General features: G+C 34.8%; 1 protein-coding gene across 1 annotated transcript; it reads right to left on the bottom strand.

Annotated features, from left to right (window-relative positions):
- Positions 1–97: 97 nt before the first annotated feature.
- LOC126772131 (organic cation transporter protein-like) lies at positions 98–24,086 on the bottom strand. Its single transcript, XM_050492303.1, has 7 exons — positions 23,704–24,086; positions 4,543–4,744; positions 4,182–4,282; positions 3,371–3,525; positions 2,583–3,224; positions 2,155–2,336; positions 98–810 (listed from the first exon to the last, which is right to left on the bottom strand). The coding sequence occupies exons 1-7, from the start codon at positions 23,862–23,864 to the stop codon at positions 631–633; spliced, it is 1,623 nt and encodes a 540-aa protein (XP_050348260.1). The 5' UTR covers positions 23,865–24,086; the 3' UTR covers positions 98–630.
- Positions 24,087–27,274: the final 3,188 nt, after the last annotated feature.

Raw genomic sequence — 27,274 nt, 5'->3', positions numbered from 1 at the left:
AAAAATGTTGTTAAAATAATAATATGGGTTGGGTTTCGTAGTAAAGGTATAATATAAATCAAAATAATATATATTTTGTATTTTTAATACAATAAGCTAAGTCATCTTAAATATTTCTTAAAATAAAAAAGTAAAATTACCGTACATATTTAATACTAATGACTAAACAGGAAAGTGTGAATCAACAAAATACAAAAATTTTACTTTCTAAGTGATGCTGCGATCGAAAATTGGTCGCCGTGTTGTTTAAAACGCTACTAAAACTTTGGACTTCAAACCTTTCATTTTAGTGATCAACAGCTGATGACTACATTTAATGAGGAAACTACGGCCTTTGAGCATTCACTGGCTGGACTAAGTTCGGTCGCAACTTCAACTATTGAAAAATAGCTTGTATAACACATTAAATATATTCTTCTTGAAAGTTTTATTTAAATAAGTGTGAAAAGTTAATTGAGGATTTCGACTTTATTGTTTTACAAAATACGATTATATTGACTACAACTACTGTTTCAACTTTGCAAAAAGATTATGTCATGGATGTCCTTAAGTCGACTGATATTGATATTTTGTACTCTTCATAATTATATTAAATAATTTTATTTATCATTACATTAAGTGTCACGTTAATTAATCTACAATGATGTCGGTCGCGCGGCTGGTCCGCGGTGCGGTGGCGATCCTTTCAGCCTGTTTGACTGTGTCCGGCAGCCGCATATGCAGCGTCTCAGGTGTGAGGAGCATCAGCAGCGCTGACATGGCAGCCATCGCCCCGAACACCAGGTACGGGAGAGCTTCCATGTATGCCATCTGGTGAGCAATTGGAGCAGTGTACAACAAAGAGGAACAGTTAAGAGAAGAGGACAATGTGAACTTATCACTGGTGGTAGGGCTTTGTGCAAGCCCGTCTGGGTAGGTACCACCCACTCATCAGATATTCTACCGCAAAACAGCAATACTTGATATTGTTGTGTTCCGGTTTGAAGGGTGAGTGAGCCAGTGTAATTACAGGCACAAGGGACATAAAATCTTAGTTCCCAAGGTTGGTGGCGCATTGGCTATAAGCGATGGTTGACATTTCTTACAATGCCAATGTCTAAGGGCGTTTGGTGACCACTTACCATCAGGTGGCCCATATGCTCGTCCACCTTCCTATTCTATAAAAAAAAAATAAGAACTGTGAACGGGTACAAAATCTAAACATTTTCCTTTAAATTAAATTCAACACTACACTGTCCCAAAAATCTGTCGATATTAGAAACGTCTTAAGTAAAAGTCACTGACACGGTCTTGACTCCTTGGCAATTCCGTTCAATTACCTCAACAAATAATTTGCTTAACATAAGCTATTATGTGGAAACAATCATTAGACATCTATTTTTCAATATTAATAGATACATTTAAAAACACTACACAATAATATAAATATAATAACTTTAATTTGCGACTACTCTTTTATATTTTTACTCTATTAAAGCCAAAAACGTCATTGATTATTTTTGCCAAGTTTTACTAGCTATGGTTAACACTAAATATTTTATATAAATAATTCCACTATTTTTAGGTAAAATTACAAATATCCTCGGTTTTAAACCTACTTGTAACGTACTATGACTGTTCTACTGACCTAAAGATCAAGGTGAAAGGTAAAATACCACAGATGTATAAATATACTATTTAATGAAATAAGAGAACAAATTCCCATCGAAATAAAGCCTAATAATGATAGTAATAATGATGATAAGGCAAAGTATTGTAAATTATTCAACTACAAATCAATTTATCTACTTGGTCTACAACTCCAGACCATTAACGGCGTCATTGGCGCAGCGGTGGAACCAATCCGTCCCACCATGGAACAAAAGCTCATCATCGAGTGTCGCACTTGCGTAGGGAACAGCTCGATGGTGTAGATATAGATGGACGCGAATACCATACTTATCACCAGCTTGCCCAGCATTGAAAGCATTGTTCTTATTGTAGCTGTTGACGTGTCGATGTTTAAATATTTGGGATGCTTACATTTTTTAAGTGTTATTTAAAACTATGTGTAAAACAACGTATAAAAAGTGATTTCTAATAAGAAATAAGTGACTGACCCCTTTTAATTTGAGGTGTGATGTACATAAATATTAGTGTCTACGCAATACTAACCAGTAATGGAGTCTGCGGAGCAATGATCTGTCCAATCCTGCCGCACATAGAGCACACGGCCACAAGACTATGTCGAAGCGTGGTGGGGTACAGCTCAGACGTGTAAATGTAAATACTGCTGAATGCCATACTGATGGACAGCTTACCCAGCAAGCTGAGGCACGTTTGTAACCATTGCAGATCTGAAAATATTACACTACGAGCTCGTTTCTCTACGTACTCTACAATCTTATATATTTTATAAATAAAGCAATTCAACATTAGCAACTTGCAACATTGTTTAATATAGTAGTAGTACTAAAAGTCAAACTATTAACTAAATCAGTATAAATGTAAATGGAACATTGACACAGCTAGCTCTAACATGTAAAATAAAAAACTACGTTTACTTCATCTAAATTATAAATAACAAATAATAAGACACTTACTTTCAGGAACGAAGGGTAAAATGACGAGAGAGATTCCGCATAAGAAAAATGCCGTCATTATGGAACTCTTCCTTCCGAAGCGATCTAGTGTTAAAACGCTCATGCAATATCCAGGAATCTCCACCAAAGCCGTCAATATGTAATTCACGTAGCTGTTTCCAGCTAACGACACCGAGTTTATAGAGAGTCCGTAGTAAATGAACGTAACTGTGATCCACCAGAATGAACATATACATAATCTCGTCATAAGCACTCTAGACTTTAAGACCTGTAGTGCAAGAGATGTCTGCTTCTCTTGAGGCTCAGCTGTTCTTTTTGTAGCATCCTGGCCCGAAGGAGATTCTTCGGTTAATTGTTTGATTGTTTCGGGAGACAACTTTCTGTTATTGATAGCTGCTGCTTTGAATATAATTCTAGCAGCCTCCTTCTTATTTCCTTTGCTTAAAAGCCATCGTACACTCTCTTCGATTAAGAAGAAATATAATACAAAAATAAATGATGGCGTGTATATAATCCTTGTAAGTGTTCTCCACTCAGGTACTGCCCACGCTATCAGTGCGACGACGGCCTGTCCGATGGCGAACGTGCATGAGATTATATTGCCTCCGAGGACCCGTCGGTTGAGACCCATCATTTCAAGAGCTGAAATAGCAGTAAGCATTATTTTTTTTTAAATACTAAAGGAATAAAAATGTCATTCTTTGCTCTTCCACTTTTTTATGGCAGTTCATTGATTATCCTAAACTTTAATAACTGAATTGTAAGTGTTACATGTAAATATTATTTACCAAGAATAAATCCTGAGCTATATACTCCAGCGCCAAGGACCGCTTCTAAGAACTCAAGGATCACGTAAGTAATGTAGTTCTGTGAGAAGGAGCGTCCCAGACCCACGAAAGCTGGAGCTACGGCCGTTGAAATAAACGCCACGCGGCGTCCGAATCTGCAATACATTACAATATAGTTTAACAAAGAAATATTATTATATAAGTTCAATTAATTAAGCATTTGCTTCCGATACCTAATTAGTACATTTGTAGTGACAAATATATATTTGTCACTACAAACTTATAACAAAAATTTATCACTAACATTGGATTGAAAAGAAAACTATTATATTTTCCTCATTATATAATTTCCTCATTATATATATTTTCCTCATTATAATATTATAAACGTCCGCTGCGGATGGGTTTTGAAATTATTGCTTCCTGAATATGCGAAAGCGTTAATGTTATTTATCTTCTGCCTAGCGTTTTCCCGGCCTAGAATTGCCAGAGTCTGCTTTCCTGCATCTATTTATCTACTTTGACCGATATAAAGCATCCTTCTTAGTGAGATCGTGCTCTCATGTCGTCCTTCTGGATATCGAACCAGCGTTTCTTGGGCCTGCCACCGAATCTAGGGCCTTCGCCAACAAAGTCCAGGCATCAGTTACCGACGTAGGTTATTTATATTATATTAAATACTTTAAAGCTGTAGAAATAACGAATAAGAAAAAGTGGTTTTTATTTTAGGATACTTGATAATTATTTTATAGAATGAAAACAACAAATGTGTCAAATCGAATTAGTGTAATAGGAACAGACGGATGCTTACGTGTCGGATATGAACGCTGTGAGCGGTAATGCAAAGAACAGCCCGGCGCTGTGCAAGGTTCCCACCAGCGTCCGCTTCCATTCTTCACAGGCGAGATCAAACTAGAAAAAACCACGTTTATTCGATACACTTTTTGTGAATATTTGTGGAATATACGTCATGACTATATCACGATATACGATGTATCTCTAATGTTTATAACATTGACATACTTTCTTGCCAGCATTAATTCTTAAATTAAAAGTATTGTTACTAAGCAATAGAATGTCTTGTGGTCAAAGCAATCATGTTGTCCCAAGCCCAACATTATTTAGACAATAGAAGCCAAAATATTAAATAAATAATATGCATGCCCACATACCGTAGCCACAATGCTGTCGCTATGTTCATAAACCCAAGCGGTGCATATTTTAGTGTTGGTCTGGTGGAAGGACTCTGGAGCACATGTAGTCCCTATCGGCACGAAGCGCTCGCAGCGTCCTGCTCCATCTGGAAGAGCCCAGCTGCCCCACCCATTGGTTTCGAACTTCGGCGGCTTGGCTTCGCACTCTGGCACTCGACATCTGAAATACATTTCATTGATTTATATTAAAAAAAAAACGTTACACATTCAGGAAAGAGCCGTTGCTCGTCGTCTGCCCAATTTATTATTTAGTATATTATATAAATTGAGCCTCTCGATCTCATTATATATTACCCCGTCTTCAAAAATATTAAAGTGCGTATGTTATGCCTAGGTTTAGGTTTCCCCATTAGGTTTTATTTAAATTTGGTCGTACGTTTTAGTTAAGGGGTAAGAACAATTTAACAACTTGTCCTACTGCAAGTTTTGGACATATTATGTAAACCTTCTCGTGTACTAGTTACGTGTATGTAAACTATTTCTGATAGTTACAAATTTCCTCAATTTTTTAGGTACGTATTAATCTTTGGACTAACATTCCCCAGGAAGAGTACAAACTCGTTACCGGTAACGTGTTTACAAAATGGTATTACATAGTTAGTGAGTTCATAAATGATACACACCTTGGGATTCGAACGATTATTTTTATTTATTATTTTTCTTCTGTATAATCTATGTAATGTATGTGTGTAGCAAAATAAATGGTATAAATGGTAAACGATCTCTTTTCTTTCTTATATATAATATAACAATTACAATAATTAACAAAACCAAATCACTGCTTAGTTACTATGCCGGTTCTTCTTAGGTCTTGATATTTCCTTTTTCAAGCCGGCGGAAGTACCTGACCAATTGTCACGATGACTATTAACGTCAAAGTGACACTTGATTTAAATGTAATGCTTTTGTATTGTATATATTAATGATTGCCTTTTAGTCGTTACATTTCTATCGCACGTCCAAGTTGATCTCAGTACCGTAAGAGTGTTAGCACGATGCGTCAAATTTCCGTTCTTTTGTATGTCAATAAGCCATAACAATACAGAGGCCACTTGTCTGTGGGTATCTTAACGTCATAGTGACCTATTTTGAAACAATTTGCAATTTGGTAGATACTAACCGTGCCTGACTTCACACCCACGTTAAATTTTCTATATAAAAATATAAATGACTCTCCCAACAATTATAGTGTTTCACTAATTGTGGTCACGTCTGGTAGCATGACTATACAAGTATTTACTTAATTAATGGACAATATATCGCAAATATAATTGAGTAGTCGGAGTGTGCTGTTAGTTCATAAGATTAAAACATTCTAAAGTAAATAACATTGATTGATATATTATAAAGCAGGAAAACGATCTTTAGAGTGCAAGAACTTAAATGGCTAATATCTAAATTTGAAAAAATTAATATGTCAACAAAAACTACGGCAAATTTTGTTTTTTATGTCAAATTTTTCAGTTCAATTTTGTAAATGCACTGACAATGAATGAATTGACAAGCGAGTATGTTTTACTTGGTAGTAGGGCTTTGTGCAAGCCCATCTCACCCACTCATCAGGTCCTTATAGAAATACATTTTAATTAAAATACCTAATATTACACGATAAAGGCTTATTTCAAATCAATGTTAAAAAAATAAGTGACGTATCATTAAATTTTCTTTCTTTTGTCACAGACGCAAGAACGTCTGTACATAAAATAAGATAAATAATACAAATCTAAATTTTAACACATAATTAAACTGTTAAATCAGTCTTCGTAACGAGAAATGTTTTTAGAAAGTATATAGACTAGTGATTCTTAAATTAGTAATATATAGAAAATGTTATCTTCGTTTCCCTCTTTATTACTGTAAGGCAAACAGGCTACCTCATGGTAAGGAGTCACTTTCGGTCACACGTTTATATTATGAGAAGTGTAAACAGCTCACACCTCATTGTGCCAGCAAAGAGTTTGGAAGCAGGCAAGGTTAACACTCCCGTGCCTCGGCAACCACGTAATGTAATTGTTCCATAATCTGATGGTTCTCCAATTGTGGCTGGCTCTCACACTCTGATAGTGAAGAAATAGAAAGTACGTCTGTGTTTGCGTTGACTCTTGCACTATTCCTTGAGTTTATGGTTAGTCTCGTAAATATGTCAAGAGGACCTATAATAACACTGCCCCACTTAAGCTAAAAGCCGAAATACAACAATACAAAATGGATAACGAGAAAAATTGTAGATATAATATATATAGAGAGAATATAGATGGTGGGCCGTTATGAGTGGCATTGATTTTTACATTTTTATAGAGAAATAAAAGTTGGGACATGAATTTTAAAAAATATAAAACGTGACTAGGAACAATTGTATTATTCCAAGGTTCGAGGAAAACAGACGAGGAGGAAGCTGTTTGTTGTGAAGCGCGCGAAATATAACGCGGCGGTCGAGCGTCGGACGCGTAAGTGGGCCAAGGCGTCATCTACTAATATAATCAGAGTAAACTGATCTTTTAGTGAAAAGGAAATACTCGATCCTTGTCCTTTGATCGCCGCGTACTTGTATGATTCAATTTCATTCGAATGATCATTTACTTTTATATTCAAATTTGATAAAAATACCAATTAACTATATTTTTTATCAAGGAAACTTAAACGCAAAATACAGACAAGGAACACGTACAAGCGTACACTAAAACTAACTATATGGATGATAGCACACCTTTTGAAAAAACGATCGCTTTCAAGCTGTTTCAAATATACTTCTAGCATTACACTTTTTATTTGTGTTATTTTAATTGAATAAAGATTTTGATTTAAAAATTATAAATTTAGATCAGTTATAGTCGATTTAATAAAATAATCATTAAAATCGGTTAATAATCGACGAAAACGTTGAGCTGCATAATTATGTACAAACGAAAAATACAGCAAAAAGCTTTTTTTTCTCTGCTAAAAAAAAAATTTTCAATAACAAAGATATATCGAGGGGATAAATTTGTTGTTGTAGAAAAGTCATTTTGTTTTATCTAACTGTCCAACGTTAATCCCTGGCTCTTTGGCGATAGCAGAACGAGCCAAATAATGTCCAGTAATGAAGGGTTCGGCCGAGATAATACACAACATTGCAAATGTGACATTATCGTTCGCCTCCACTTAGATTAATTTTGAAATTAATTATCTGGGATCTGTAGTAGTTTCAATAACATGAAATATGGATAAAATATTATATAGATACATAAATATGTATGATTTTATCGTTTATAGTATTTAATTATATATATGAACGTCTATATATTTTGGACGTATTAAAAACGAATAGGCGATGATCTCCTGTTTAGTTCAACGATAGACAAAATTATCAAAGAAGTCAAGCCGGCAAGATATATATGTATATGATATACTATATTTGACTTTGTGTCCTCACAGGCGTGTTATCCTTTAGCGTAATACTCTGTTTTCTCTTTCTTTGATCTTTAACTTTTTTAATGTTATTTCAATGCCTACGTGTTTATTACCAGAAGGCACCACAATCTAAGTTTCACGATTAAAAAATGATAGAGTTATTGTATTCATTTGCAATATAATATATTGAAGTGCCTTCCCGACCACGAGAGGAGTATAGACTAATAAACCACTTTGACTTGAAATATAGCAAAGTTGCTCCTTTCGCGACGTAGACGCTGACTTAGAACGCAAATCCTATCCAAAAATATTTTTTCACCGTCTGAAATTTGGATGATAAGTTTCCAACAAAATGAAAAAAAAATGAATGAAATTTGTATAAATTTTACCCATACGAAGTCGAGCATTATATATTATATATAACGTGCTTCAATATAATTTCATCTATTTATCATATTCTTAAGTCTATATAACTGCACTAAGTCGAGAGAGATAGCAGATAAATGAAGTTATTGCCTTAGTGTAGAATGTATAGCATAATACAAACGTATTATGCTTTTTACTAATATGCAGAACCAATTAGAAGATACAATATATATTATATACCTACGCAATAACTACGTTTAATTCTAAGTGTAAATATGAATTGTCATAAATTCCACGTGTTAGACATCGTTAACAACGTCCTTTATCGTTTTGATTACAAGTAGTACTTACAAAACGATTACTGTTGATACTGTAATACAACACCGATTTAACTCTCGCTGTTCTAAAGAAACGATTGTTATGTGGCGTGATTAATTGGCTATCTAACGCACGTGGCTATCAGCTAACTTATCATGGACTTAGCAGGTTCTGCCAAAGACTTCCTTAAAAATCAAAATCATGCGAATGTATTATTATAAAAGAAATAATTGATAAATAAATATACCGTGTTACGACCGTATATAATCTAATGATAAAAATTGTATCTTATTATGTGTCTTAGTTAGTTGGACTTTGAATATTAAGATAGGCTACCGAATTTCCGCTGAAAACAAAAATTTTCCAGTTCAAGTTTTTTTATTTTATTTATTCCTGGTACATTGTTCACACACGACCATCAGATCCCAAACCATGCGGAACTTGTACTATGGCAAGTATCTACCAACCACGCCAACCGGCCCCTATATACATGTATTTTGTTTACGGACGACAATGTTTACCATTCCACTTGGTTTCACGTGGATTAATAATATTTAGTTGAATTTATATGAATTTATAGTATAATAATTCTTAAAACAAACTGGAATATTCCCCGGCTAGAATAAGTACCCACCCACCATTTTTAAATGAGTGGAGACCTTCGTACAACTGTGGGATGACTACGAATTGTTATGTACTTACTACTTTATATTGTTATGTTGCCCGATGCGTCATACCTAAATGGCTTCCAATGGTGACCCTAAAACATTTTTGATACCATCAATACAATACCGTCTGCAGGTCGGTGTCGTCTGCTACATTATATATTAATTTATTATCAGCTCTACTGTGTAAACCATTATCATTCCAGTAACCTAACATCAAAATAGATACTTACCTGCTTGAGTCAGAATAAATTATTAGAAATGTATCCTTAATGATGCCGCCTTTATCCTATTTGGGATAAAATAGGAATGCCAGGGTAGGTATAGGTGATGGTAGAATTATAAGCGCGAGTAAGTGGGTACTTCATCATTTCACCGCTAACAGCAATAAAGTGTATTGCTATATTCCGTTTTATAGGGTCAGTGAGCTAGTGTACCTAAATGCATAAAATACATAAACTATTTCCCATGGTTAGCGCTGAATTGATAAATTATTGATATTTCTATCGTCTGTATCACGGCGAGTGCTCTGAGGAATTATTCTCTCTAATTCCTGCTTCCCCCTTCCTTCTTAAGTCCACGCGAGCTGGTTCTCGATGTCACCGCCTAACTGTGACATCAATTCCATCGCGCACAAAGAAATTTGGCAACTCCTTTCTTTGCCGCACTACCAAAGAATGGAATTCCTTACCAGCTCACGTGTTCCCCTCCTCTTACAACCCGGGTTCCTTCAAACGAGGCGTGAAGAGGCATCTTGCGGGCCGGCATGGCGGGGACGGCTAGTACAGAACATTCTTCCCGACTGTACTGGCCGTCGTCGCGTTTGGACTCTACTACCACTTACCATCAGGTGGAGTGGAGTCATTTGCCATCCCGGGGCATATAAAAAAAAAAAAAAAATTTCAAAAACTTCCTTTCTAAAAGTTCGGCAACGCAAGTGCTCTGATGTATCCTAGTGCCTATAGGCAGTAGTGACCACTTACGTCACATAGTGTATCTGTTCGTTTGGTTTCATACAATAATATTATAAAAACTTGATATTTTATACATGGATTCTATCAAAGATTTTTTAATTTAGAATTATTAGATGAGAATGCCGGTGTCACGATAGACAAGTAACGTCGTAGTGCGAGCAGCGAGCAGCGGTGTATGTCCTTCTATAATAAGAATACTGACATAACTATTGGAATTAAATAATTACTTGCAATAATTGTGAATTATTTTTAATATAGAGACATATTATTATTTAACTTGAGTATTCGATGACACGTAATGGTGTGCTTTCCGTAGAAGAATAATTAGCATATCACTACATATTTACAATTTGTTGATATCATAAGGTATATACAGAAAACTGTCACTAACACGCGTTGACAACACAAAAGTTGCCAAGTTTCCTGTTAAATGGACGCAATCTTATAGAAGCTGAGATGGCCTAGTGGTAAGAACGCGTGAATCTTAACCGATGATCGTGGGTTCAAACCCGGGCAAGCACCACTGAATTTTCATGTGCTTAATTTGTGTTTATAATTCATCTCGTGCTTAACGGTGAAGGAAAACATCGTGAGGAAACCTGCATGTGTCTAATTTCATTGAAATTCTGACACATGTGTATTCTACCAACTCGCATTGGAGCAGCATGGTGGAATAAGCTCCAAACCTTCTCCTCAAAAGGGAGAGGAGGCCTTAACCCAGCAGTGGGACATTAACAGGCTGTTATTGTATATTGTTATAGGAGTTATACTCTTAAAGTATTAAAACAACAAGTAATAACAAAAATAAAAAGCATGACTTAATAACAATAACGTGTTCTTCTAAGGAAAATATATATTTTAAAACGATTGTAAGCGTTAAATACAACCACTTGAGACAACACAGGTGTGTATAGAGTAATTACGAACATTTATTATTGAAATTGTTAGCGATTAAGATAAAATTTGCTCTAATTACAATGACTAACTACCTATATCAATCCGCAGTAGAGGAACACAACTGTAAGTTTTTCGCGAGCTATTTAAACCAGAATATATAAAAATGTGATATTTACCTTACATGAAATTCTAGATGTGAAACGTCGAAATTAATGGTCATTGCAGAAAATATATTAATTGGAAACTCATAAATAAATAAATATAGAGTAACGTACGAGCGCGGCGGCGGAGGAAGCGCCGTGCTCTCTGCTGCGCATCGAAAATTGCTTGAGCTCGAATTAAATAGTAACTAGCTCTTGCGCACAATTTTGAACCGTAATTTTACGAGATTAAATTAATTTTAAAGTTACCACCGGTGTATCGCAAATATAATATATAAAAAAAAAATAAAAAAAATAAAAATAAAATCGGTCAATATGGAAGTCGCCAACAACGCAAAATCGTAATAGACCGACTTACACTTAGCTAAGGGTAGACTTGCACTGTCCTTTATAAAATTAATATTTTCACTTGTATTTTTATCATTTTTAAGAATAAAGAAATCGATCGATCTCTATGTAGACAATACATCAGATTATTCTTGAATCTTTCTTTTGTCGATTGCATATTAATTTTAATTATAAAATTATATACCTAATAGGTCTTTGAATATTCACAATTACATAAGTGTCAATTATATTGTGAGTGGAAATATTAATTACTCTTGAATAAAGCGGACTTAATATCTAAGATAATTAATTTGTAACAATATCGATTGTATTGTTTTGTTCGATAACAGGCTACACATCAGCCATTTAAATTGTAATACGTAACGCGACATGGCTCTTGTTTATGGACCGGCATTACGCGAGTACGTGAAGAAACGAGAGGATATAAGCTTAGGATTAATACTGAACATAAGATAACATATTATTTTATTAATTGGTTAATACCATGGGATTTGGGATTCATGTTTGACAGTCATACAGTCAAACTTAAGCTTGCATACATTGACGATATTGTTAACAAATTATAATATAGACAGTTGGCAAACAACGAGAAGATAACATGATGTAGCCATAATATGAACGATATCAATATCACCTACTCGATGTAATATAAGGAAGAACGAAACCCGAAAGTGACGACCGATTGCACAGAGGTTAGTGCAATTGATATTCAAAACAAAACAATAGTTTCGGTAAATTGCTCTTCATATTTCCTTTCGTTCAGTTTCACTTTACTTATGAAAATAAAAAATTAAATTTATGTGATTTATTCGAAGCCTTGGATGATGAAATGTTTTTTTTTTTCTTATAAAATAGGTAGGCGGACGATGAGCAAATGGGCCACCTGATGGTAAATATTCACTACCGCCCATAGATATTGGCATTGTAAGAAATAGTAAATATTGCTTATATGCCAATGCGCCACCAATCTTGGGAACTAAGATTGTCCTTTTTGCCTTAATTACACTGGGTCACTCACCCTTCAAACCGAAACACAATAATACCCCGTACTACTGTTTTGCGGTATAATATATGATGTGTGGGTGGTACCAACCAAGACGAGCTTGCACAAAGCCATTGTACTAATATAGTATAGTGGAAACAATGTTATCTGTGACATAGTTCGTTATTTTTTGAGATTAGTTTACTGGTGAGCAATAAGATATATTTACTATTTTTATATAATGTAAAAAGTATTCTTACATCAAAGTAAAAAATGTTGTTAAAAATACCAATGGGACACGGACATTTTTTTTTAAAGAATAGGAAGGCGAACGAGCATATGAGCCACTTGATGGTAAGTGGTCACCAAACGCCCTTAGACATCGGCATTGTAAGAAATGTCATCCATCGCTTACATAGCCAATGCGCCACCAACCTTGGGAACTAAGATTGTCCCTTGTGCCTGTAATTTCACTAGCTCACTCACCCTTCAAGCCGGAACACAACAATATCAAGTATTGCTGTTTTGCGGTAGAACATCCTCCCATAGATGTAATCAAATCCAATTGCTAATAGGTATACATGAATAGAGTGGTAACTTCAAAAAGGTCAAATAATCATTATACATTGAGCTCAGGCAGGCTATTGATTAATGTTAAAAAATTAAAAAAAAATTAAGAAAAGTGTTTTTAAAAAGGTTTTATACGATTACTAATTTTATTTATTATATTTTAGGCTATTTGATTATTTCACATTGTTATATAAAACTAGCTACCCGACTCGACTTCGCACGCTACAATAAAATTTACATAACACGTTTAAATATTAAATAACAAACATGAATGTTAAAGAAGAATGTTTCTTTATTCTTTTTTTTTCGGCCAGTGCCTTCACTGGCGTACACAGAACCCCTCGCGGAAGTTTCAACACAATCGAATGAATAGCTTAGGAACGCATAGAGGACAAACATACAAACAGAAAATGAAGAAGACGAAGAAATTGTCACAATATTATAACACTAGCAAAGTGAAAACGTTTCATTCTTCTTATCAACATCTTTAACTACACGCTTTTTTTATTTAACTGATAAAAAACGACATAAGAAAACGAACAATAATTTACTTAATTCAATGAGACCGTTCCTTTTCCTTAGTCTACACGAACGCATAGACTTGCACTCTGACACTACCGACAAATTTACGGACGATTGAGCGTGAAATTGCCTGCCTTGTATACTTTGTTAAAACGCATAGATAGTGTAGCGATACATTGGTAAAGATATATAAATATCACTAGCAAATTACCTACACAACGAAACATGACATTATTAAGTAGTGCTGTTTAGCGGTAGAATAAACGATGGGTGGATGGTACCAGACGTGAATGCACAAAGTAACCAAGTAAAATATCAAATAATACGGTTATCTGTGTTATTTTTTCCGTGATATGTACAAAAACCCTTATTTATTATATATTGATAGTTTAAATTATTTATTTCTATATTTAATTTTCAGAAAAAACAATGTTTCAAAATAATACGGCCTTACTTATAACTAGTTAGAAGTAACTGATTAGTAAAACTTAAATAAAAATACCATACGTTATAGTCTAAAGGTGAGACTTCAACATGGTCGTCCGTGGCTACGTCCGTCTTGGGTTATATTTGGTTTCTTAATATGTGTTAAATGTTTGATGACGTTGTACATTAATGTAAGTATTCAATCAGATATATAATATGTTACATTATAATAACGATAAAGTGCTAAGTAACAATATAGGTTAATAAACGTAGCAGACTAATTAGTTCACTAGACAGTTCGATTGTTTTAATCTCTTAATTTGCAAGTAAAATGAATTTATATGAAGATTGCACCAATTTACTTGTGATTAGAGTTTGTTCCAAAAGGATCGCAATTTTCCGTCGTTTTTAGTTTTTTCAGTTTTAAACGACGCATTTCGACGATGCGGAAAAAATTATCCGTCATAAATCAGTGTATAAGATGTACGTAGACTTAGCATAATATATATTATTTAGAAAGATATACAAATTAAAAGAGAAACATACATTATATTAAAAAAATGATTTTAATTATTATTAAAAATTAGTTTTGGCAATAGTTAATGCATATGTCAAGTAAATATATTTATTTAAACGACGCTGCCGACGCTGACTAAGCCGAGATGGCCCTGTGGTAAGAACGCGTGAATCTTAACCGATGATCGTGGGTTCAAACCCGGGCAAGCACCACTGAATTTTCATATGCTTAATTTGTGATTATAATTCATCTCGTGCTTTACGGTGAAGGAAAACATCGTGAGGAAACCTGCATGTGTCTAATTTCACTGAAATTCTGCCACATGTGAATTCTACCAACCCGCATTGGAGCAGCGTGGTGGAATAAGCTCCAAACCTTCTCCTCAAAAAGAGGAGAGGAGGCCTTTAGCCCAGCAGTGGGACATTCACAGGCTGTTACGGCAAACGACGCTCCGTGTTAGCTACATAATTAAATTATACAAATTATATATATATATACATAGATCTGAAACGACCACTGACTCACAATATGAAGATGCAAGAAAGAAGTGGTCACCAGTAGAGTTAGAAGAACTTATGTTTTGTTATTTTAAACGTGAAGGTGTGGCATATATCAGTAAATTGGAAGAAATTTTTAAAAGCAGAAACCCAGATAATCCTAAAATTCACAGATTTAATGGAAATACACTGTCTAATCAAGCACGCAGAATTCTGAAACAAAATCTTTTTTCTCAAGAATTACTGAACCGAATCAAGCAGCAAGCTGATGCCGAGATGCAATATTCTCACCATACTGACCCAAATAATCAATCGAATGCAGTATCGGCGTCTGTTTCGGGTGGTATGGTGGGGGCCCTTGAAGAAGACATGGTGGGTGTTGAGAGTGGAGGTGAAAAGGAATCTCCAACTGGCCAACTTCCTGAAACATCTCAAGTTGAGGATGAGGATCCCATCAAACTTCAATTCGTCAAATTTTTTGCAGAAGTAAAAGAAATACCTATCGGAGAGCGCACTTACTTGCCAAAAGCTAAAATCAATAAACAATTCTTACACAATCTTTCAATAATTAACAACTATTTACCCAATTTATTGGCAAGTAATTGTACTCTCCGAGACACAAATGATTTGATTTATGCAGCAGCTAAAACACTAATAGTTAATAATAAGCAATCTCCTTACTTACTAAGAGAAGTAATAAAACCCTATACAGACCCCCCATGGAAAAAGAGGATAAAAATTAAAATTGAACATCTGAGGAAAGAATTAGGTCAAATGGTAGAGATCTCGAGAGGAGTTAACTCACGAAAAATGATAAAAATCAAAGGCAAACTTTACAAAATATATAATATACAGAACGAAACAGAACATAAATGTACAGAAGAAACATTAAAACAAAAATTAAAAGCACTAGCAGGCAGGATAAAAAGATATAAACAATAAGAAACAACAGAATAAAATGTTCATTGAAAACGAGCATAAACTATACAAAAGTTTAGATAGTAAAAAAGAACGTGCAGATATTAAAACCCCAAACAAAAGCTGTACCGAGGTATTTTGGAATAACATTTTATCGCAACCGATCGCATACAACCATGACGCAAAATGGATATCAAATGGATATCTGAAATAGAGCAAGTTAATAGTAACTTAAACACGAGCACTTTTGAAGAAATAACTGTAGAACATATTAAAAAATCTGTTAGTAAATTACTTAATTGGAAAGCACCAGGGTACGATAAAATTCAAAATTATTACCTAAAATATCTCACTAATATACATAACCACCTAGCACTGTTATTTACCAAGCTTTTGAAAAACGAAGAACCTCTAGCAGACTGGCTCACAAATGGAAAGGTCATTTTAATACCGAAAAATAACGACACCGAAGACCCAAAAAATTGGCGTCCTATCGTATGTCTACCTAGCATGTATAAGCTTTTCACATCAATACTATCCGATCAACTGTACACTCATTGTCAAGTAAACAATATTATGGCCCCAGAACAAAGGGGATGTCGACGCGGAGCCCGCGGATGCAAAGACCATTTGATGGTAAATAAAGCTATTCTAGAAAATGCACATAAGGGACAAAAAAATTTAAACATGAGCTGGATCTACAATATTAAAGCGTTCGATAGTATATCCCACGAGTGGCTGTTACGTGTACTTGACATTTATAAATTCCCACATCTACTAAAATCTTTTCTTGAAAGAGCAATGCTTAAATGGAAAGTTATAATGACGGTTAGGGGCTCTAGAGAGTCTTATACTACTGAACCGATTTACATACGACGGGGCATCTTTCAGGGAGATTCCTTGTCTCCATTGTTGTTCTGCCTAGCTGTTAACCCAATTTCTACATTACTAAGTAAACATGAAACGAAAGGATATAAACTACAGGATAAAGTGTGGATTAATCACCTAATATACATGGACGGTATTAAAGTTTATGCAAACAATAGAAATAACTTAAAAATTTTACTAAATAGTGTTGACATATTTACGGAGGATATAGGCATGACTTTTGGTTTAGATAAATGTAACACACTTCACTTAATAGCTGGACACAGAAGCTACACTGATGGTAACGAGCATGTGCTACTTAGCGGAGATACTTTTAAGCAGTTAAAATTAGATCAAAATTATAAGTATTTAGGTATTAATGAATCCGGAAAAATTATTCATAGTGAAGTTAGAGATCAATTAACTAAAGAGTATTTCAGGAGAATCAAAAAACTAACAAACTCTTTCTTAAATGGGCGCAACTTAATAAAGGGGATAAATACATACGCCATTCCAGTTTTGTTGTATTCTTTTGGTGTAATCAACTACAACATAAGCCATCTTAAGCGGATTGATATTAGAACACGAAAAATGGTAGCAATTAAAAAGGCCCACCAAAAAAAAGCAGACGTTGATAGATTGTACTTACCGCTGATTAAAGGGGGTAGAGGACTAATTAATGTAGAATACTTGTACAAAACCCATATTCTAAAACTTAAAAAATATTTAGAACAAAAAAATGACTACCTAATTGAAGCAATAGTACAGCAAGACCAAAGAAGAGAAAAATATTCCATATTTACAGAAGCAAAAGAGATAGAGAAAGATTTGAAGTTACCAAACGGCAAATACACAATCACAGAAATAAAAAAGAACATAATTAAAAAGCAAAACGAATCCTGGAGAAACAAGAACCTACATGGCCAATTTCCCAAAAAGGTCCTTGACCTAGCCAATGTGGATACAGAACTGACGTTTAAGTGGCTTTCAGCTTTATTGGAATCATCTTTATTTGCAATGCAAGACGTAACGCACCTCTGGGGTGAAGCTATCGACAAGCATGGAGAATCGTTGGCTGTCAGCCTCGATATCTCCAAGGCTTTCGACAGGGTTTGGCACAGAAGTCTTCTCTCCAAGCTACCGGCATATGGTCTGCCTGCTCAGCTATGCACCTGGATTGCCAGCTTCCTACACAAGCGTAGCCTTCGTGTTTTAGTAGATGGTTGCGCTTCACAATTCTATGTAGTGAATGCTGGCGTCCCCCAGGGATCTGTGCTATCTCCCACACTCTTTCTTTTGCATATCAATGATATGCTCTCTCTTGGGAACATACATTGCTATGCAGATGATAGTACAGTGCATGGTGGATACCACGGACGCGCAGTGGCTGGGCGGGCGGAAACTGAGGAGAGGCGGGAGAATCTTGTTATTGAACTCGATAGGACATTAGAGCTCATCGCCAAATGGGGTTCTGATAATCTTGTTGAGTTTAATGCCAAGAAAACACAGGTGTGCGCTCTCACAGCGAAAATTCACCATTTTACCCTCATCCATCCCTCTGTGGCACACCGCTGATGATACAAAGCAAAATCGCCATGCTGGGGATGGACGTTCGCTGCGACCTTAGTCCAAGGGATTACATCGAGGCTATTATAAAAACAGCTTCACGAAAACTCGGAGTTCTGAACAAGGTGCGGCGTTTTATACAAAACACAGGTACGGTCTTGCGTTGAATATTGCTCGCACCTTTGGGATGGCTCCGCTAAGTACCTAATGGAGGCCTTGGACCGGTTGCAGCGACGTGCAGTACGCATTATTGGCGACGTAAAGGTCACAAACACCCTTGAACCTTTACAATTGCGTCGCGAGATAGCAGCACTGAGCGCTTTCTATCGTCTGTATCACGGCGAGTGCTCTGAGGAATTATTCTCTCTAATTCCTGCTTCCCCCTTCCTTCTTAAGTCCACGCGAGCTGGTTCTCGATGTCACCGCCTAACTGTGACATCAATTCCATCGCGCACAAAGAAATTTGGCAACTCCTTTCTTTGTCGCACTACCAAAGAATGGAATTCCTTACCAGCTCACGTGTTCCCCTCCTCTTACAACCCGGGTTCCTTCAAACGAGGCGTGAAGAGGCATCATGCGGGCCGGCAAGGCGGGGACGGCTAGTACAGAACATTCTTCCCGACTGTACTGGCCGTCGTCGCGTTTGGACTCTACTACCACTTACCATCAGGTGGAGTAGAGTCATTTGCCATCCCGGGGCTTATAAAAAAAAAAAACCAAGCGTTACTTACACGTCAGCACGAACGCGACATATTGAAACGAAGCGTCGACGGAAAATGCCGCTTGTGCGTATCTAAAGATGAAACTGTTCAACACCTTCTCGCAGAATGCGAAAAACTAGCTGGAACATATTATGTTAAAAGACATAACAATTTTGTACAGTATATATTCTGGTGTTTAGCAAGAAAAAGCAAAATAGAAGTTAATAAATTATGGTGGAAAGAAGAACTTAAACAACCCACTGTAAAGGAAAATAATATAGCCAAATTAATGTGGGAAATTCCCATACAAACCGATGTCACAATCACTCACAATAGACCGGACCTTATATACATAGATAAAATCAACAATAAAACTTACCTTATTGATGTTTCGGTACCATCTGACTATAATATTGGAGCAAAGGAAATAGAAAAAATCAGCAAATACCATCCGCTGAAAGTCGAACTCTCTAGACTGTGGAAAAGCACAGTCACAACGATTCCGATAGTAGTGGGCGCCACAGGAGTAGTGACAAAGAATCTGAAGCGGTACTGTGACAAACTAGAGACACACGTTAATATCAACATCCTCCAAACACAAGCATCACTCCACTCAACCACAATAATCAGCAAAGTTCTTGGAGACACAATATTTGTAACAAGCACACAGACTAATAACGTCAAAACTCTAGTTATTATACATCATCTTTACTCAGGCAGACCTGTTTAATTATAAATTATTGAAAATATAAAAGAAAATAATAATAATACAAAAAAGCAAAAAAAAAAAAAACAAAAAAAACATTAAAAAATGCACATTTAAAAATAATAATAATATAAATAGTTTGGTAAGTTTCATGTTAATGTATATATATTACTTTTTTGTCATTATTATAGTAGTAAGTAGATAATAGGGGAAAAAAAAGAATACTTTATTTTTTAAACATTAAAACACAGACGGGGATATAAATACTCTTTTTCCCGGTGACCGGGACGGAGTATTTATTAAAGCCGACTCAAAAAAGTCGAGAAAGTACAAACGTGATGTACAAATCTAATAAATTAAAAATATATATATACACAGACGACTTGATCACCTTCTTTTTTGTAGTCGGTATTAAAGCATAGAAAACGTAATTATGTTTAGAATAACAATTTGCGAGTCCCTGGCAACGATATGATTGGAATTGATTACAATAATTGGAATTAAGTGATAACATTGGGTTTTATCTTTTTTTTTACAATTAATAGGCCAGCGTTTGACCGTTGACTTGCCTGATGTTAAGCATCGACACGGTCTTATTCTATTGAAAGTTCTTTTAAGGAAACGATGATAGATGATAAGATGGCCACAAGATGGTAACTAGTCACCAACACCCATAGACGTTGGCATTGTAAGAAATGTTAACCAACCCATACATCGCCGATGCGACCTAACTTGGGAACTAAGATGTTATGTCCCTTGTGCCTGTAAAATTACACTGGCTCACTCACCCTTCACACCAGAACACACCAATACCAAGTACTCCTTTTTTGCGGTAGATTATCTGAGGAGTGGGTGGTAACTACCCAGACGATTTTTTACACAGCCCTACCACCAGTATTCAAAAGTATTTGCAATATCGTAATTAAGTAAAACATATTTAAAATGTTGTTTAATTACGTTGGTATCTGCTTTTAGAAAGGGTAGAGGAATCTCTTTTAATATAGTGGCTGAATCAAAAGGCGATTTTCATAAATATAGTCAATGTGTTATAACTAAAGAACAAGTAATGTAACTTTCTTTTTAATATAATTTTTTAAGCTCTTAAGTCTGAGCACTTTAGTATCGTCATTTTAAAAATACATTTTTGAAAATCTACCAATGTGACGGTTCAGAATATAGACTCTACCAAGAAGAACCGACAAGACACGCAGTAGATACTCTTTCATACTAACACAGTTATTAATTACATTAATTATTTATTGTAACACTATCTCTTCATAAAAATCAACGAATATTAATTTCACGCTTTATGAAGATAAACTTTATCGAATAATATAATGTTTTGTCTGTTAATATTTCCGTTAATCTGTGTTACTTAAAGGATTACAATAATTTATTACAATTTTCATAAACCAATTCAAGCCGTAAGTACAAAATGTGCGACATGGTTTGAACTGACAGGTATGAGTGAGCCAGTGTAGCTACAGGCACAAGGGACATTACAACTTCGTTCCCAAGATTAGTGGTGTATTGGCGATGTAATGAATGGTAAATATTTCTTACATACGTGAGTGCGTTTAAACGTTTTTATATTATTATAAAGAAAAATTACTATATATATATTCATTATGAACGATTATATTATATATTAATGGTGTGATACCTGTCTGAATTCAAAGCCAGATGACACAGTGGATACAATAGGGGACAAGAACTAGTCTATTGACGAAAACACATTGTGTTTATAATTCAGGCCACGCTCGACCATTAAGCGCTTAAGGAAACCTGCATGCGTCAGACGATCAGCCGCGAGCTACGTCAACCCGCAGTGGTGGTGAATGTCATTGGCTGGAGAGACACTTCGGAAATCGAACCCGGTCGGGCGTTGCAAGCGAAAAGGTCTCGGAATATATCAGATAAAAAATGCCCAGCGATAAACGGAAAACATGCTTAATTTATGCTTTAGCAACGCTTACGGGTAATTGGGATCAATTATTTTAGTTTCTATAAGATTTTATAACTAAATTCATATTGGAAGGCTACATGGTCATAATAATTTTTTTAAAAAAGCAGTGTGGTGTAAACTGTCTTCTAATATTAATCTCAAGGTGAGAGGTTTTGTCGAGGCCATACGTGCGCCGTTATTGTCACTATACCCATGAATATTTATATGTTATTTAACAACATTTATAATATTTAACAAGCTTTTCCTCTCCTTATGACTCTATCTGTGTCAATATGATTATTTCCGTTGATACCGTAATTTATTTCTCTATGCCCGTATCCAGGAACCAAGCCCGTATATCAAATTCTACTACGATCTGTTCAATTGTTTTTCGAGATGAGGTAACAAAAAGACAGAGATATATTTTCGAAAGTATATTTAGCGCCCAAATTAATATATTTAGATGTATTTTGACGTTGGTCATGTCATTATTATATCCTGATCAGTTTCAGCCACGGCAGCCATTCTCTAGTGAGACTAGCCAACTGCACAGGACGTATTATAATACACAAGCATTTGAGCAAACTCAAGTATCTTAAGGTATATAACTCTCTATACTTCACTCTCATTATACGATGGGAATCCGACACCTCCGAAAGGACTGCTTTACGTGCTTTCTGATTTTTACAACGCTAGTTAGAACAATTTAATACAAATTATTTTAACATATATTATACAAAAGTATAAGTATGTAACAGCCTGTATAAGTAGTTCGGTACTGACACTATCAGTTACTGCAATAACACAGGTGTGTTTTCAAAATCAACAGATTCGATTCAAGGCAAGGAAAACATTATTTTAAAAATCGAAGTAAAAAAAGTAACAGCCTGTAAATGTCCCACTGCTGGGCTAAGGCCTCCTCTCCCTATTTGAGGCGAAGGTTTGGAGCTTATTCCACCACGCTGCTCCAATGCGGGTTGGTGGAATACACATGTGGCAGAATTTCGATGAAATTAGACACATGCAGGTTTCCTCACGATGTTTCCTTCACCGAAAAGCACGAGATGAATTATAAATAGAAATTAAGCACATGAAAATTCAGAGGTGCTTGCCCGGGTTCGAACCCACGTTCATCGGTTAAGATTAACGCGTTCGTACCACTGGGCCATCTCGACTTTTTTTTAAAATTAAAAATCGAATCCGACATTAATTTTCATCAAAAACGACGAGCATTTTCCGGGGTGCCTTGTAGACAGATTTGGCCAGCCTTGCCCACTTGAACTTCATAGTCAAATAATAATAATTAGCTTATCATCTCACAGTACGAGTACATATGTACATATCATAAAACAATCAATGTTGATTAACTTTGTTAGCATAAAAAAGCGCTGTATTTTAGGACTTTCTTTTTTTTATTTTAATGATGATTAAATGAACAGACGTTCCTTTAAAATGGAAACATTAAAAAATATATATATTATAATGTTTACTAATGAGTAAACATGAATGCTATTCATACAAGTATATAACATGACACCGGAGTCATCTTTAACAGAATTTTAAAATGTTTTAAAAAGTATGACATTGACTTTAAGTATTAATTTTTAAATAAAGAGACAATTTATAAATAAAAAGTTAATTCTTTATTTATAAATTGAAGATAACGAATATAAACTCAGTTTATATAAAATATTATTATATTTTATTGACATCAACAAAGTTCAATGACATTAGTTTAAATATGTTTTTTTGAAAACATATATAATACAATATATCAACTTACCTGTAAGGAACGTTGGCCGCTGCAAAGATATATTGACTGTTGTACACAGCGCTGAATAGAATCGGTATTAAAATGAAACAGTAGGTCCGAATCTGGAAACGGCCGATCTGCCCCACCTCCACCAGGACCTCATCCAAGTCGATATCGCTTTCTTTGCCCATCGTTACCACTTCGATAATTTAACAAAAAAAAAGTTTATAATCCGTCAAGCATACTTTCCGTGTTCCATCTTGGATATAATATTCGTCACTAATCGTTTTATCTCATTAATAGTATTAATTTCGTATTTATCTTTTGTTATTTTAATCGGTAGCGCGGTGCTGCGTGCGCGCCACTTGTCTGCTGGCGGTGAGTCGCCACTCCGAGCGGTGATTGGTGCTCCTCGTGCGGTAGATGCGAAATAATCGCACGTAAAGAGTCTCCTGTCCATCGCGTATAGCGGACGGCAGTAAGATATATAGTTCGGTCCGTTCAATTGTCGAAGATATAAAGATTAAACGTGAAAAATTGTAAATGTTGTAACATTATGTTTAATCTATTTTTACCGATGTTTGTATTATTTTAATCCTCACATATCTAAAGATCTAAAAATATTATAATAATGTAAATATTATATTATTTATAAAATTTAAGGTACTAATCTTTCACTACCGTAAGTCTTTTTTTTCCGATCCAGTCACAATCGACTCCCACGAGGCAATATCGCTCCCTATCCAGTAGACAGTTATCTTAAGTGTCGAATAATTCAGATAAAGTTGTGATAGATTACAACAGATAATAACTTAATATTGTGTCGTGACTGTCCATATTAAAATAATCGAAAGGTAACAGATATAAACGTTAGACTTTGTAAAAAAAAATATCGTTTAAGACTTTTGACACTGTGAACAAACACGCTCCGCGCACTTACTCTGATAAAGTGTTTATATGATGAGTTGAGTCACTTCTTGACATGTTATAAATTGAAATGTTAGCTCTACAAGCCAAGAAGAGTCGACGTGGATACAAAGATGACACATTTACTGGTGGTAGGGCTTCGTGTGAGCTCGTCTGGGTAGGTACAACCCAACTACCAGATATTCTACCGCAAATCACCAGTACTTAATGTTGTTGTTGTTTCCGTGTTTAAAGGGTGAGTGAGCCAGTGTAATTACAGGCACAAGGGACATAACATCTTAGTTTCCAAGGTTGGTGACGCATTGGCGAAGTAAGCGATGGTTAACATTTCTTATAATGCAAATTCTTACAAAGTCTATGGGCGTTAGTGACCACTTACTATCAGGTGGCCTATTTTGCTCGTCCGCCACCTATTGTATAAAATAGAACTCATTATTAAAGAGTGAGAATTTAAGTTAAGGGTATTTCAGGGATGTCAAGTTAAGTTACGCAAAAATTTTCAAACTGTTATATTTTGCTTTAACACGCTATTCATCCTAACACTCACTACTAAAATATAGATAAAGTCGTTAATTTTTCCCTGTAAGAGAGACTTCTATTCAAAAGTCGTGTTTTCTCTATGCTCTAGTAGTCACTTAACCAAGTTTCTCTGATTAATGTCCCCCAATATTTATATATCTGTCAAACTTACCTGGCCTTGATGCCCATCGCCATGAAGACGTACTGAATTTTGTACATGGCGCTGAACATAACCACGATCAATATAAGGCAGTAGTTTCTCTTCTGGTAGCTCCCACAGTGACCCACTTCGACGAGGACCTTATCCAAATCGATGTCAGTCTTTCGTTTTATCATGATATATACTACCAACTGTGTTTAGGCCAATACTTGTTAAAGGCATTTACAAAGATCGTAACGATCAAACACTACTCTTCTTTACTAATAATAAATATTATTATATCTAGCAGTCTGACGTTTACGTTAAAGCCTCCAGGTCTCAATCGATCGCCATATTTGGGACATAGAGTTTAAAACTAGTAAGTTTATTTATTCTACTTCATATAGAACATTTATTAATTCATGATAGTGATACTGAAGTTGATACGGCCGCCATTGAATGTTATTATAAAATTCGAAATATATTTTAATTATTGGATTTAGTAACAATAATCAAGCTTGCAATTTTTATTTTTATAAAAAATTACACACGCACTTAAGCACCCTTACCTACTATTTATTAGAAAAGATAAAAACATCTTATTATAATAAGAGTAACGTTTGAAAATATATTTCTTAATCACAAACTGTCATGCGTAAAATTTTTCTTAGTTCTTTGCAAAAAGAATTGATATCATATACTTGTTAAGAATACGAACGAAAGTAATTACAGCTTATATTATTATCAATAACTATCTTATTTAATAAATAAAAACTGATATTGAATTATAAATCATGAAATAACGTACAACAATAAAGAAAAATCTAGCATATTATATTATAGGTTATCTTATTATTATATTTATGTGTTTTTAAAAATTGAATAATAAATAAGCGAAAATATTAGTTCAAATTAAGAAGACAAGTCTTTTTAAAACGAATAGCATATTATTTTTAATAGATTTACTTTACAAGACACCTTGTAATCTGGATCAGCATTTTTAAATAAATTACAAGTTAATTAAAGAAAGGAGGACCAAGCTCCAATATTGGCATACATGAGAGAAGAGATCGTTTGGTGCAGATCACGGCAAGAAATATCTATTCCACATTCGCAACAGTTAATAGTTCGCAAAATTGGGAAACGAAGCGCAAACGCCGCAGAATATGTATGCCCATACATTTCACGTAGGTATCGGCCTATATATGGCCTTGAGTATTTTACAATCAAATATTGATTGAATGCATCCATAAAAGTATATAATATATAATCGCATTTATTTCTGATGACACTTACATAATTATTGTAAGTGATACGCACACGATCGGTCATGCGTAGAACTCATCAAGATTACGATTACAGTAATGATCGTGTACGTTATATTAGAAATGGTTTTATATGTAAATATAATGTATCGACATATAAAGCCAAAGGTTCATAAGTAAAGTATATATTACACTGTTGGTCAAAGATCTCTCTTCTTCAAAACACGCACTGTTTTTGCATGAAATCTGACACATGCAGGTTTCCTCACGGTGTTACCTTTAGATCTATTGAACTGTTGTATTTTGTTAATGCTAACTGAGGTGCCAGCAAAAGGTATTTTTTTTAAGTTAATTTGTTGAGCATATTTTGCTTTTTTCTTTAAGCTTTCATCAATTAAAATGAATTTTAATAGTGTATAGCACTATTAGTCTACTTTCGTTCTATCTTTTTAATACTTTGTGAATTGACCGTTATTGTTTCTTATAATCTATAAATTAAATAGTTAAAATGAGCTTATACTGCTTAACAAATGAAAGGCTTTTCCGAAATGTATGATATTTTTTTGCCACCACCCATCAATCATCAATTTTATCTTACCACCAAATATCAATACTCCCAGGTCCCAGGTCTCAGTAGAATCTTCGGTTCATAATTGAATTACATTAAATTAATATATAATTAAATTATAGAAGTAAAATATATTCTAAAAAAATTTTTGCCAATAATTTATTTAAGCATTTATTTATTTTC

The sequence above is a fragment of the Nymphalis io genome, chromosome 12, assembly GCF_905147045.1.
Source record: "Nymphalis io chromosome 12, ilAglIoxx1.1, whole genome shotgun sequence".
Taxonomy (NCBI): Eukaryota; Metazoa; Arthropoda; class Insecta; order Lepidoptera; family Nymphalidae; genus Nymphalis; species Nymphalis io.
The sequence above is the reverse complement of the archived record's forward strand: the minus strand, read 5'-3'. Positions and strand labels throughout refer to the sequence as shown.